The 12826-nt window shown below is 42.1% G+C and overlaps 1 protein-coding gene across 2 annotated transcripts in view; it reads left to right on the forward strand.

Annotated features, from left to right (window-relative positions):
• Positions 1-12130, forward strand: part of SIPA1L2 (signal-induced proliferation-associated 1 like 2) — a 104055-nt gene extending 91925 nt beyond the window's left edge. For both annotated transcript variants that reach the window (XM_015413989.1, XM_015413990.1), the window contains 2 exons: positions 6472-6553; positions 11864-12130. In XM_015413989.1, coding sequence (XP_015269475.1) covers positions 6472-6553; positions 11864-12010 — 229 coding nt within the window. In that variant the 3' untranslated portion in view covers positions 12011-12130. The remainder of the gene's footprint in view (positions 1-6471; positions 6554-11863) is intronic.
• The last annotated feature ends 696 nt before the right edge of the window (positions 12131-12826 follow it).

The raw sequence follows: 12826 nt of genomic DNA on the forward strand, positions 1-12826 counted from the left end.
CCAGGAGGAGGCAGGAGAAGAGGGAGGGTAAGTTGCTTCCTCCCTGCCTCTCCCCACCCCTGCCTGCCTGGGGCCAGGGAGGGCCTTCGCGGGGCTTCCTTGCACTCCCGCCGGCCTTGCAGGTCCACTGCCATCCCTCATGGGGCTCGGCAGTGGAGCTGCAAGGCCAGCGGCGGCGGCCGGGACCGTTGGGGGCGGGGTGTGTGGCCTTATGACACACTTCGGTGATGTCAGGGGGTGTGGCCTTATGACACACTTCCGGTGATGTCAGGGGGGGTGGCATATGCTAATGAGTTCCCCTAGCTCTTTTTCTACGAAACGACCCCTGCCTATAATTATGGACTGATCACTTCCATTTCAGTGTGTCTGAGAAAGCATGCGTGCAGATGAATGCTCACAAAAGCTCACACCTTGAATAAAACTTTCTTGGTCTTAAACTTTATAAATAGTTCTGACAGTCTAGTGTGCATTTTAGGAGGAAAGTAATGGAGTTGCTCTCTAAATATATTTTCAAATACCTGTTATGATCCTGAGAAGATTTTCCCTGAGAATTTAGAGATAAATATTATATGACAGAGATTTTCAATCTGGGATCCGTGAGTTCTTTGTAAAGACATGGAGGGAAAGCCTCTCTCATGCATGTCAAGCTAATGTGAAAAACAGTTTCTAGGAACAAGAGCAGGCACTCTTAGCCTTGGAGAAAGGATAGAATTGACTTCCCCTTCTGTCAAAGGGGAGGAGCTTTTAGACCCACCACTACCCACCATCACCTACTTTCCAAATCACTTCAGAGCACTGGGCCAGAAATTGGATTGCTAGGATCCAGTAGCTCAGACCTAGGAACTCTGATGGGCTGACTGGCATCAAGGATGTACAGACCTAATACAATCATAATTTCCTCTGGTAAAAAATTGAACAGTTTTCCACTCTTATTTTCCATGCATAGGATTTCACCAAAGATGAAAATACCACTCTGCATCTATAGACAGTAATAATGACAGCTTTCAGCTGAATACCAGAAGCTCAAGCTTTGTGTGATGCAAGTCTTATTTCTCTGAGCATTTCTAAAAGTATTTCTGTTCCCACCCCTGCTCAGCCATTTATAAGTTATTATAAGGAAGTTTCTTGCTTTGTCTAGTGCTTGGTAGGCATTCGTGTGGGAAGAGGTGAAGCCTTGGGGGAGGGGATTCCCAACAAAAAATGAAATCAAAATGAGAGTCTCTGAGTTTCCAAAGCGCAAGAATGGCTGTCCTATAAGACATTAGAAGGGAAATCATGCCTGTGAGATAACTGTGTAAACATTTCCATTGCATTAACATTGGTGTCTTCTGACAACCTTCAAAACCACTCATCAGCAGAATACTGTTGAAAATGGGGAAAATAGAAGCTGAGGAGTTTGACAGAGCTGTGAAAGAAAGTCAGATGTAAGTAAATCATAACCAGTGAGGGTCAGAAAGTGGTTAGGACTCAAGAAGCTCATTAATAGGTCATAGAATAGGAAAAAGTCTAAAATAGATGCCAAAATGTGCGTGGACAGCGAACAGGCCAAATGAGACGAACAAGAATGACCAGTCAAAGTATTGGTTAGGAGAGAATATGTGTGCACACACACCATTATTCAAGGGAAAACTGTGCCCAAGGAGGGGCAAATAATGACAGATAGTATCAACCCATTTCCTCATACAAATGAGCAGAGGGGTACTTTCCATATTAATTGAGAGAGACTTTCTGTAAGCAGAAGAATGTCATTGATGGGAGGACTGTTTCTGCAACATATTTATTTTTTTATTTTATTTATTTATTATTACATTTATATCCCGCCCTCCCCGCAAGCAGGCTCAGGGCGGCTAACAATGTTTGGCATAGTACGCCAAAATCATAAACAGTTAAAACACAATTGAACAATTAAACAGTTAAAACAGTTAAATAATTAAACAATTTAAAATTTAAAGTGCTCACAGTATTAAATCACAATGGCGTGCCATGTAAAGGTGCACCTAAGGATCTCAGTCTTTGGACTCCACAAGATGGTAAATACGATGTCAGTTAGGCTGGTCTTACACCACAGATGTTAATTGTGGGCATTGATGGTAGTGGTGGCAGCTCCTAATTAAAAGCCTGGTGGAAGAGCTCCATCTTACAGGCCCTGCGGAACTGCACAAGATCCCACAGGGCCATGATCTCCTCTGGGAACTCATTCCACCAGTGAGGAGCCACCACTGAAAAGGCCCTAGCCCTGGTCACAGCAAGCCTGGCATCCCTGGGGCCTGGAATAACTAGTCGATGTTGTGACCCCGACCATAGTGCTCTCTGGAGTATATATGGGGAAAGGCGGTCCCTCAGGTATGTCGGACCCTGGCCATATAGGGCTTTAAAGGTGAGCACCAGCACCTTGAAGTGAATTCGGTATGCTGTTGGCAGCCAGTGCAGTGCCTTCATCACAGGTCGGATGTGCTCCTGTCTAGGGAGACACATCAACAGCCTGGCCGCGGCATTCTGCACTAGCTGCAGCCTCCAGATTTGCGACAAGGGCAGCCCCATGTAGAGAGCATTACAGTAGTCTAGCCTCGAGGTGACCGTCGCATGGATCACTGTAGCCAGGTCATCCTGGTCAAGGAAGGGGGCCAACTGCCGTACCAGCCAAAGATGGTAAAACGCCGACTTGGCAGTGGCCGCTACCTGGGCCTCCATTGTTAAGGAGGGATCCAGGAGCACTCCCAAACTCCTAGCCACCGACGCAGGCACCAGTGGCGCCCCGTTGAAGGTCGGAAGTGGGAGCCCCGACCCCAGACCGCTCCAACTCAGGCACAGGACCTCCACCTTCGCTGGATTTAGCTTCAGCTGGCTCAACCTGAGCCAACCAGCCACGGCATGCAGGGCCTGGTCCAGATCTTCTGGTCTGGAGTCCAACTGGCCACCCAACATCAGATAGAGCTGGGTGTCATCAGTGTACTGGTGACAACCCAGCCCATACCTCCGGGCAATCTGGGCAAGAGGGCGCATATAGATGTTAAATAACATCAGGGACAGCACTGCCCCTTGTGGCACACCACACTCAAGCGGGTGCCTCTGGGACTGCTGCTCCCCAAGCACCACTCTTTGTCCCCAACCTTGGAGAAAGGACATGAGCCACTGCAAGGCAAGTCCCTGTATCCCCGCGTCAGCGAGGCGGTGGGTCAGTAACTGGTGGTCGACCGTGTCAAATGCAGCCAACAGATCTAACAACACCAGCACTGCCACACCGCCCCGGTCCAGATGTCTCCAAAGGTCGTCAGTAAGGGTGACCAGTGCTGTCTTCGTCCTGTGTCCCGGGCGAAAGCCGGACTAGTAGGGATCTAATACGGAAGTGTCATCCAGATAGCTCTGCAACTGTATCGCCACCGCCCTCTCTATTAATTTGCCCAGATAGGGCAAATTGGAAACTGGCAGTGTTTGGAAGTTTGTCTTCTAAGATCTTAGGTAGGTTTGTAGTTGGGGAATTTTCTTGTCATTTCTCAATGATAAAAGTACACACTTTGGCATGTAGAAGACTCCTCAGTTAAATCCATGGCACTTGCAGTCAAAGGATCTCAGAAAATTGTAAAGCCCCTTCCTTGCCTGGGAGAACCACTGTCAGTCAGAATAGAGAGGACTGAGCTAGGTGAGTCAGAATGTGATCTATGTGTTCTTGTGCCTTGAAAATACTGAGCAGTTTTTTCTTGATCCCTTCAAAGTAGGAGTTCCATAAGGAACCTGTGCCTAAATGCTTTAGGCATTTATTTTTTATTTACTTGTTTAAAGTTTTAACCTGTAGCACATAGTTCTTGCAGACGTTTACAGAACTAAAAGCATAATTAAATTGCTGGGAACTCTGTGATTTTACCATAGAGTTACATGCAATTCCTAGAAAGGCATGATATGTGATCATCACATGATATGACTGTGATGGACTGCACTTTTTAAGAGACTCTGAAGTGTTGTACTAACAATGCAAGGACTGTGAAGGGTTAATTCTTTACAGAGCCAGACAGCCTTGAGTGACAGGCTATTCCAAGAGATCTGATTGGTTAGCATCAGCTGAGCAAAAAAAGACTATAGAGAGCTGGATGCGAAGGAGAGTCAGTCAGATTCCTGCCTTAACTGAGAAGAAACATATACTGAGACCATCTATGAATAGCCCTGACAGGAAAAGGGTTTAATGCTGACAGAGTCAGATTGCAACCTCAACTGAAGGCAGTCTGAATTCAGCAGTAGCTGAAAGCAGTTTGAACACAGACAGAGAACTGGTGGAGAGTTTGACAAGGAAGTTTGAGTAGTAGAGAAGACTACCATTCAGGACAAAGAAAAGGTGATAGATCTTCTAGGGAGAGAAGAAAATTCCCTACCCTAAATAAATAAATAAATACCCAGTCAAACAGGGAAGAGTTATCTCTGATGAGTGCAGAGATCCCTGGTCTGATGTGATTAAAAACTGCCTGTAGAGACCTTAAAAGACAGTGAACAATTCAAGAAGAGTACTGGTGTTCCAAAAGATGGGGTTTGGATACTGAGAAGAGGGTACCAGCTATCTAGGCACCAAAAGAGTCAACAATTACTCAAATAAAGTGAACTAGAGTGTTTGGGAAAACACTAGATCAAAAGCCTCTCAATATAAAGATCTAGGTAACTGTGAATGAATTAAGAACCTCTCACTAGCCTGATTTATAAGATTAAAAGTCTGTGCTTATACTAGTTTTACCTCAGTAATTTCAACCCCTGATTTCACCTGACCTTCCCCTTTGATGTTAAATAAAACCTTTTGTTATTTTTGAATTTTAAAAGCACCTCAAGTGCCATTTTCAAGTATTTAAGTTAAAAAGCGATCCTATCCCTTCCCTCAGAGTCCTGAGCTGAGCAAATAGTCAAAATATATCTTACTGATGGGTGGGACAACCAAAGTTTCTTCAGGGGAGAAGAAACATGTTATCAGGACTGATCAGTCAGTGAAGAGCCAGAGAAACAGAGGGAAAATCTAGTTTCTGAGGGAGGGAAGTGGAAGGGGTCCATCACAGTAAATAACACATCGTGCCAACAGAACCGCCCCATGTCCCTGCCTCCTAGCCAGTTGCCACCTGCTGGCAACCCTAGTTATACTTCAGGCATCACTTGCATGGAATTCTACATGTCTTCTACACTTTGTTTGTTTAGAAAATTTTATTCCACCTCTCTAGAAACCTGCCTGAGGTGGCTTACAAAATAAAAATAATAAAAACCATTTAGTTAATTAAAATCTAGCAGTATACTTCAGTCCAGCATAATAACATAAACCATTAAAAATAGGCCAGTCTAAAATAGTGCTAAAAGGTCAATACCTTAATTAAATACCTGAGCCCTACGGGAGAGGGCGGGGTATAAATTTAAATAATAAATAAAATAAATAAATAAACCATGGGTGAACAGAAACATTTTGGCCTAGCCTAAAAGGAAGCAACATAGGTGCTAGGTGAGCCTCAAGAGGAAGGGTGTTCCATAAGTGAGGTGCCACTAGTGGGGGGGGAAAGGCCTCTTGTTGCCAACTGTCTAACTTCTGAAGGTGTGGACAGAGTAGGCCCGTAGCCAGTGGTGGGGGGCTGAGGGCAGTGCCCCCTATTGAATCTGCAGTGCTCTCTATCCATGCCCATAGCCAGTGGGAGTCTTGGGCTCCTGCTTTCCCCAGTTCCAGAGTGGGGAAGAGAAAGCACGCAAGGCCTCATAGTTTATGGCCGCAGCCTTTCTTGGTTGGCCACACCTTCCCCACGAATGGAAAGTGCACCAAGGCAGCACCCCCTCCACTGACTGAGCCATCCTTGAGGCTGTCACTCAGCATGGGGGTGGCCAAGTGCAGTGGAGAAACTGCCCAGGCTGTAGAGCAAAGGCACTGCTAACCTGCCAGGTGCTTCTTCCTTCTCCTCTCTGTTCCTAAGCAGCAGTGGCTGTAAAAGAAAAGGAGCTGATATCCTGCACAGTCAGTCACGTGCTAAAGACGCAGCTCTTCAGCTTGAAGGTAAAAGCTGGAAACTTCCCATGCCATTGATAAAGGGGAGTAGGTGGGAACTGAATGCTGCATCCCCTCAGTGGTGTCCCAACCACTCAGGAGTCTGGTAATAAGCAGCCCCAAGCAAAATTTCCCGCCAGCCAACCAGCAGCTCTCAGGCTGCTCTGCACCACCACTTCTTCCCTGGCAGCTGTGGGCCAGTGTCAACCTGAAAAATCCTGAAGGACCTCCTCTTTGGAAGGCACACATTTAGTTTAACTAGTGCCCCCCCAACAAACACACCCCAGAGAAAATTCCTGCCTATGGGGCTGGGGCAGAGATAACAAAATGTATGAGGCAGATCTCACATGTATTTGTTTTTTTGCAGGGATTATATCTGTCATTCTGTCTCTACTTGCATTTTGTGTTGAACTGATTTATTTGGATGCAAGTAGGATACTTTACAATAGGCCCAAGTTAAGTGCCATTTAATTTTTCAGGGAAGATAACCCTACCACATTGACTGGAAAGGTAAACCAGCTGGAAGTGATCCTCCGACAATTGCAAACAGATCTTCGGAAGGTAAAAATGTCCAATAAAAAGTTTTCCCTTATTGCTCAATTGTTATGATACCTGTGCATGTATGATTTCTGCCCAAAATATACTTACACCAAGACAGCTGTTACTCAGAGCTTTGCATGCAAAATGGTCCAGGTTCAGCTCTGGCATCTCCAGGCTAAAACAGCTCATATGGCAAAGCTGGGAAAGAGCTCAGAAAGCCTCTGGCAGACAGAGCAGTCTTTTACTTCAGTCCTACACAAAGCTAATCCTACTAAGCCTACTAAGACTTCAGTGGTCTTAGAAGAACGTAATTCTTCTTAGGATTGCACTGAAAGTGTCTGAGAAGGTTACATTTAATAGAACGAACCTTTCAGATAACGTATTATGGATGTGTAAACAGGCAATAGTATAGACATACACTTCGGAGGGAATAGCATAAACATACACTTCTGGAATCAGGAAAGGGGAGGAATAATTGAAACTATTTTGGTGGGGGTTAATTTATGAATTCTGGTCATTATCATAGTAATTTTACTAAGGGGTGTGTGTTTGATTTGGGAATTTTTTGGCTTGAAAACAGGAGACAAATCTTAGAGTTCTTGCTCAGACTCTCAGGTTTAACTGATAGGAAGGTAGACCTGAATTTCCTTCACTGGATTGAGATAACTGATTGTCATGGTGGTCTTTAATTATTGCCTTTTCTTGCAATATATATAATTGACCTGGTGGTCAAAAGCAGTGTATACATATATAAGTAAGCAAATAGCATGAATATTTGCTCTTTGGCTTAAGCCATTTATTTTTGCTTTCGCATTTTTGCTGGGTGGATATGGAGCGCATGGTGGGTACCTTTTGCTCTCTGGCTCTAGAGAGTAAGAACAGTCATGCTGGAGCAGGGACTGTCTCTCCCCCTATGTGCCCTACAGAGTCTTGCGCTTAATTGCCCAACATCTTCTGGTTGTCCCTGGCCCGAAGGATGTCCGGCAAGCCCTGGCCCCAGCCTGGCAGAACAAGCTCCCGTCTGAGATCAGGATCATGTAGGATCTGTTACAATTCTGCAGGCCCTGCAAAACGGAGCTGTTCTGCCAGGCTTTTAGTTGAGGCAGCGGGTGTCCAAATTCCCATTCTTGGCCTTCCCACTGCTGACAGCCCTAGCCTAGTGGTTAATGGCTTGATACCTCACAGCACTGCCCAGAAGGTTTCATCTGAGCGTCACTACCAAGGCAACTTTTACTCTGTTGTTTTTTAAAACAATTTTTTATTTTCATAACAAACAAACATAAAATTGAGGTACAACATTTCAGTCTTTCTTTTCCTCTATTAAAGTACCTCATACGTTAACTAAATCTGTATCATTTTTCTACCTACTGTTATTATATAATATTTGCAAATATATAGGTATACAGTTTCTTTTATTCTACTAATACAGATTTTGTCTAAGCATATTGTTAAATTATTTCTTTGGATATATAAAAAGGCATAATTCTTTATTTTCTTCTGGATATTAATGTAATGGTCTTACTCCAATATCAGTCTCAGAAATTCCCTCAGAAATTTCCCATCCCTTTTGTAGCTTTCCTCTTATTCTTGATTTTCTGATTTCTCCTCTTAAGTTTTAAAGTCTTAATTCTATGTCTTTTCCCCTTATAAGTGTGGAAATCTTCTGAGTATAAACATCTGTACTCAATCTTTAGAATAGTTTGTGGACCCAAGTGTTGGTTTCTTTTGTCTCTCTGAGGTGACATGTGACTCCTTATTTTGGCAATTTCATCACTGATGGTTCTAAGTCTCTGATGCACATTTGTGGAAGTTTTGTTTCTCTTTATAGGCGCAAACTCCATTCTATGGATCATGTCATCTTGATTGTAGATTTCCTCTATATCCTCTACACAGTCATGTCTTTTTTCCTCCTCTTTCGAGGCTATCTGAATTGTTTCCTTCTTAGTTTGTTGCATCAGCATTTCTGTTTCCTCTTTTGTAGGGTAAAAAAATTCTTTGACTGCCCTTTTTACAGCTACCATAATTGTGTTTTGATTTAAACTATGCAAGTCTTTTAAGGAGACCTGTAATAATTAAATGCTTATAAGTTCCATTGTATCTGAGAATAAAGCCTCTGGCACCGTTTGAAGTCTATCTGTGCCATCCATTTTTTTTCAACAACGTGTTAAAACCAAAGAATCTCTAGAAATATTTTCCAACAGTTTTACAATGGCACCACATCTAATAAGCATATATCAACAATTATTATAGTCTTCTCTACGGGAAGATCATTTGAATTTGGGAACCCCCGAACCCTCCTAAAAGAGCCGGCGATCTGGCCAGCACCCGGGAGCTCTTCCTGGTGCGACTGTTCCTGTCGCGGTGAATCCCGCCTCCTCTACTCTGTTTTTTTAATGAAACTTTGAATTTTTAAAATTTAAAATTTAATTGTTGGATTTTATGTGTTGTTTTACTGTCACAATATTCTTTGTGACCTTGTAAGTGGCTGTGAGCCCACTCACGGGGAGGGCGGGATATAAAACAAATAAATAAAATAAACAAAAAATAAACAATGGTCTGTCTAGTCCAACATCCTATTTTGCACCAGGACCAACAAGAAAGACATAGAAGCCAAGTCCTTCCCCTGATGTTGCCTTACTCTGGTTGTGGAGGTTCCCTTTAGTCACTATGGCTTGTAGGCAATGATGAGTCTATCCTTCATTAATGTGTCTAATCCCCCTTCAGGACCATCTTTTTGGTTTTGTTTCCTTACAGTGCATGTGATAATTTATGCTAGGTGATATCTTCTATTATACAACGTTGGCACCCTTTTCAATATGGAATATTTTGCTTTGGTATTGCGAGGCATGACCATTGTGTGACTATAATTCTTACTGAACTCATTCTTACTGAGCTATTTTCTGTAAAAAAAAATAGAATTGCCAAGTGTATTTAAAGCATAGGCTTTTTAAAAAACATATTTTATTGCACTTGTATACTAGATAAGTAAGAATAGTTTTGACTGCATGTCCTTATTTCTTAGGCAATCCATGAATACCTCTGTTAAAAAAAGATGTTTCAATATGAGTTAGGCCTGAAAATACCTAAATATTTGCTTGTGATACAAATGACTATCTAAATTGCTTTCAGTCTTTGTTTGACTCTTTGCATCTGCCTTTCTTATATAAGATTTGCTTTCAAAAACACTTTTGCAAACAATTGCAAGGAATGGTTGCATAACCTCTATGAAAGTAGCACATAGCCGCTCTGTGGAAATGCTTTGAAAGTTAAAGCCAATTGTGCCTCTGGAACAGTTTTGCCCCTGAAGTACTAAGCAGTATTTCCAGAGTATTTAAAGGTTAAACTACACATGACAGTATTAGACCCATTTGTTTAAATCTGGGCCTGTTCCCATTAATATGAAGTGGGGGCTGATTTTTAGAGCAAAAGGGCTGCATTGTTGGAAAATACTAAACATTCTCTTAACCTATCACTTATCTACCCTGTCTGATGGGCAGTCTTTTATCCCAACCAAGTTCACTTCCATAATTAGGCTGAAGAGAAAGAGCCGTGGTAGTACAGGGGCTAATAGGGAAGAACAAACAATATATGCTACCCTCCTAGGGTTGCCGGTCCTAGGCTCTCCTCAGCGGGGGATGGGAGGGAGTTTTCTGGGGGGTAGGATGATATCACCATGTGCGATGTCCCTGATGTGATGACATCACACAGAAGTGCCATCATCATGTTGGGGGCATCACACTGGGTTGTGTCTGTTGGGGGCAGGGCTTCCCCCCAACAGCCAGTTTGCCAGAGGTGGCCAGGAACCCACAAAATTGGGGAATCTCCTGCTCTTACCTGGGGTCTGGCAACCCTATATCCTGCACTCCTCAAAGGAAATGCGTGTGTGTGTGTGTTTGTGCTAGGTAGATTGTGGAGATACAAGCTGCAGGCAGAGAGAGGTTTAGTTCATTTTAGCTCACTTCTTTGGCTCTAAAAACCATGTACATACTCACTGGAGCCCAAAATGTTCCCCAGTGCTGCTTCTAGGATACAGGAAACCCCTAGGAACAGCATGAGGGGGAGTTGGGGTGGGGGCTGGCATTCAAGGGGTTAATTGGTGAAAATGGGTTCCAACCCTTAGTCAATAACTTCACGTTTAGGTAGTACAATTTATGCGAGGAATTAAGCTGTGTAATAGTTCTTTGTACTGTGTTTACTAGTTTTTTATAACCATTTTTTAAAAAGCAGAGACACATTTGATTTGATTGGTTATCCAGTTAAAATCCTGGAATCATCTAATGTGAGCCTACATGTGCTGGATTTTATGTATTCATGTCCTATCCAAACATTAGGCCCACAGAATTGGTTGGTTCATTAAGTAAGACACTTTGATATTTTCTGCTCCCCTCCGTGTACAGGGAAGCAATTGGAGGACAATATTGTTCAAAATTGTCCACTGATTGTGGAGCACATAGTCTTGATTGCCACTAGATATTTGTCACTGCAGTAGATGTTGAGCCTCTTGTTGGTGAAGCTCATGGATTAGTACTATGTGGCTGCGGTCACACACACTAAATAATCCAGTTTCAATCCACTTCCCAAATGGTTTTTGCCAGTTCACACAGTAAAAATCCAGTTGGAAAGTGCACTGAAAGTGGATTATTTAGTGTGTGTGACCACAGCCTGTATGTAGTATTTGGAAATTGTTTCCACCTCAATGGCCGCGATCACACACATTAAACTATCTACTTTCAATCCACTTTCAATGCACTTTCCAACTGGATTTTACTGTGTGAACAGGCAAAACCCAATTTGAAAGTGCACTGAAAGTGGATTATTTAGTGAGTGTGATTGCAGCCATTGTCCAGTGTGGGGTTTTCCTCATATTTGTTTGGCCTTTTCCTTTGGAAAGTAATATTTAATAGCTAGTGGGTAGAAAACATGTGTATGGTCATTTATTTGCAAGTACTTCTAAGGCCTCCTGTTTTATTGCAAGTACTTTTAAATCTGCATATTTTTCCTTAATATGATGTATGGCTCTAAAAATGTTATATTTTATTATATAGTGATCTCTTGATTTATAATGATATATAATATAATATGTTCTGAAGTATACTGTATTCTCATAGCTCTCTTATAGAATCCAGTTTATACAATCTCATTGATTTTGTTTCGCCTACAAGCTACCTTCTATAGAATAACATGGCAGGAAAAGTTGGGAATTCAGCTGAAGAGTTCCAAGGCTATCGTTGTACATAGGGAATTAAAGAGAAATCTCTCACCTCACTCAAAAACATAAGCAATAGACACAATGGCTGTAACTGTCATTCAATTCCTTTGTTTGTGATCTAGGAAAAACAAGACAAAGCTGTTCTCCAAGCTGAAGTTCATCATTTGAGACAAGATAACATGAGACTTCAGGAAGAATCACAAACAGCAGCTGCACAACTAAGAAAATTTACAGAGTGGTTTTTCAGTACTATTGACAAGAAATCCTAATATCCAAGTTCCTGAAAAGCACTATTGGAACCACATAATACCAGTAATTCTGAACTGGCCTAAGATAATTTCACTATGTTCACAACCCAATTTTACATGTGTCTGATATAGTTTGTGTCCAGCCCTATTCATGGGAACAAGGCTGTGGACCACTACTAATTTTCTCCATATTTATCTGAAGGAAACAGAGAATGAATGGCAGACGTTTGTGTTTGTGAAGATGAATGTACAATTCCTGGTGTCATTTTAGACATTTTAGAATATACTTCTGCCTTGGGCTTGCCTAGAAAAGAATTTGTTGGGATTTATCTTCTGTCCTTCAGGTACTCCAGTGAAGATAGTAAAACAATTTATGGTAGTTTGGGTTTCAGTACTGTAAGATAAAAGAAAACTAGACTTTAATGTTTAAAGGTGCTCTATTTTTTTGTATGTACAGTAGATTATTTCCACAGTCACATTGTCATAGCAATAAGAAAAGAAGTAGAATTAAATAGTCAGAAAACTGTGTTTATAAAAATTAGCACTGATGATTTAACACTAGTGTGGGTGCGAAAACATTAGGGTTTATTTATTTGCAAGAAAAATGGTGCCTAAATTTAACCAGTGTTCTGATTTTTCTAAAGATACACGTCTTGTACATAGCTCACTTGATCAGCTCACTCCAATGTCAGTTACCTTTGTATAGTTCATGTTCAGCTAAGATGGTTATAGAGTGCTTAACTATTAAAATCATATATGGTGTGAGCCAGTCAAACATTTGTATAATGCGAGATTCATTTATCTTTGTACAGAACCTTTGAGCAAGTGACTTGTATT

The sequence above is a fragment of the Gekko japonicus genome, unplaced genomic scaffold (assembly GCF_001447785.1).
Source record: "Gekko japonicus isolate JY-2015 unplaced genomic scaffold, Gekko_japonicus_V1.1 scaffold2174, whole genome shotgun sequence".
In the NCBI taxonomy this organism is placed as follows: domain Eukaryota; kingdom Metazoa; phylum Chordata; class Lepidosauria; order Squamata; family Gekkonidae; genus Gekko; species Gekko japonicus.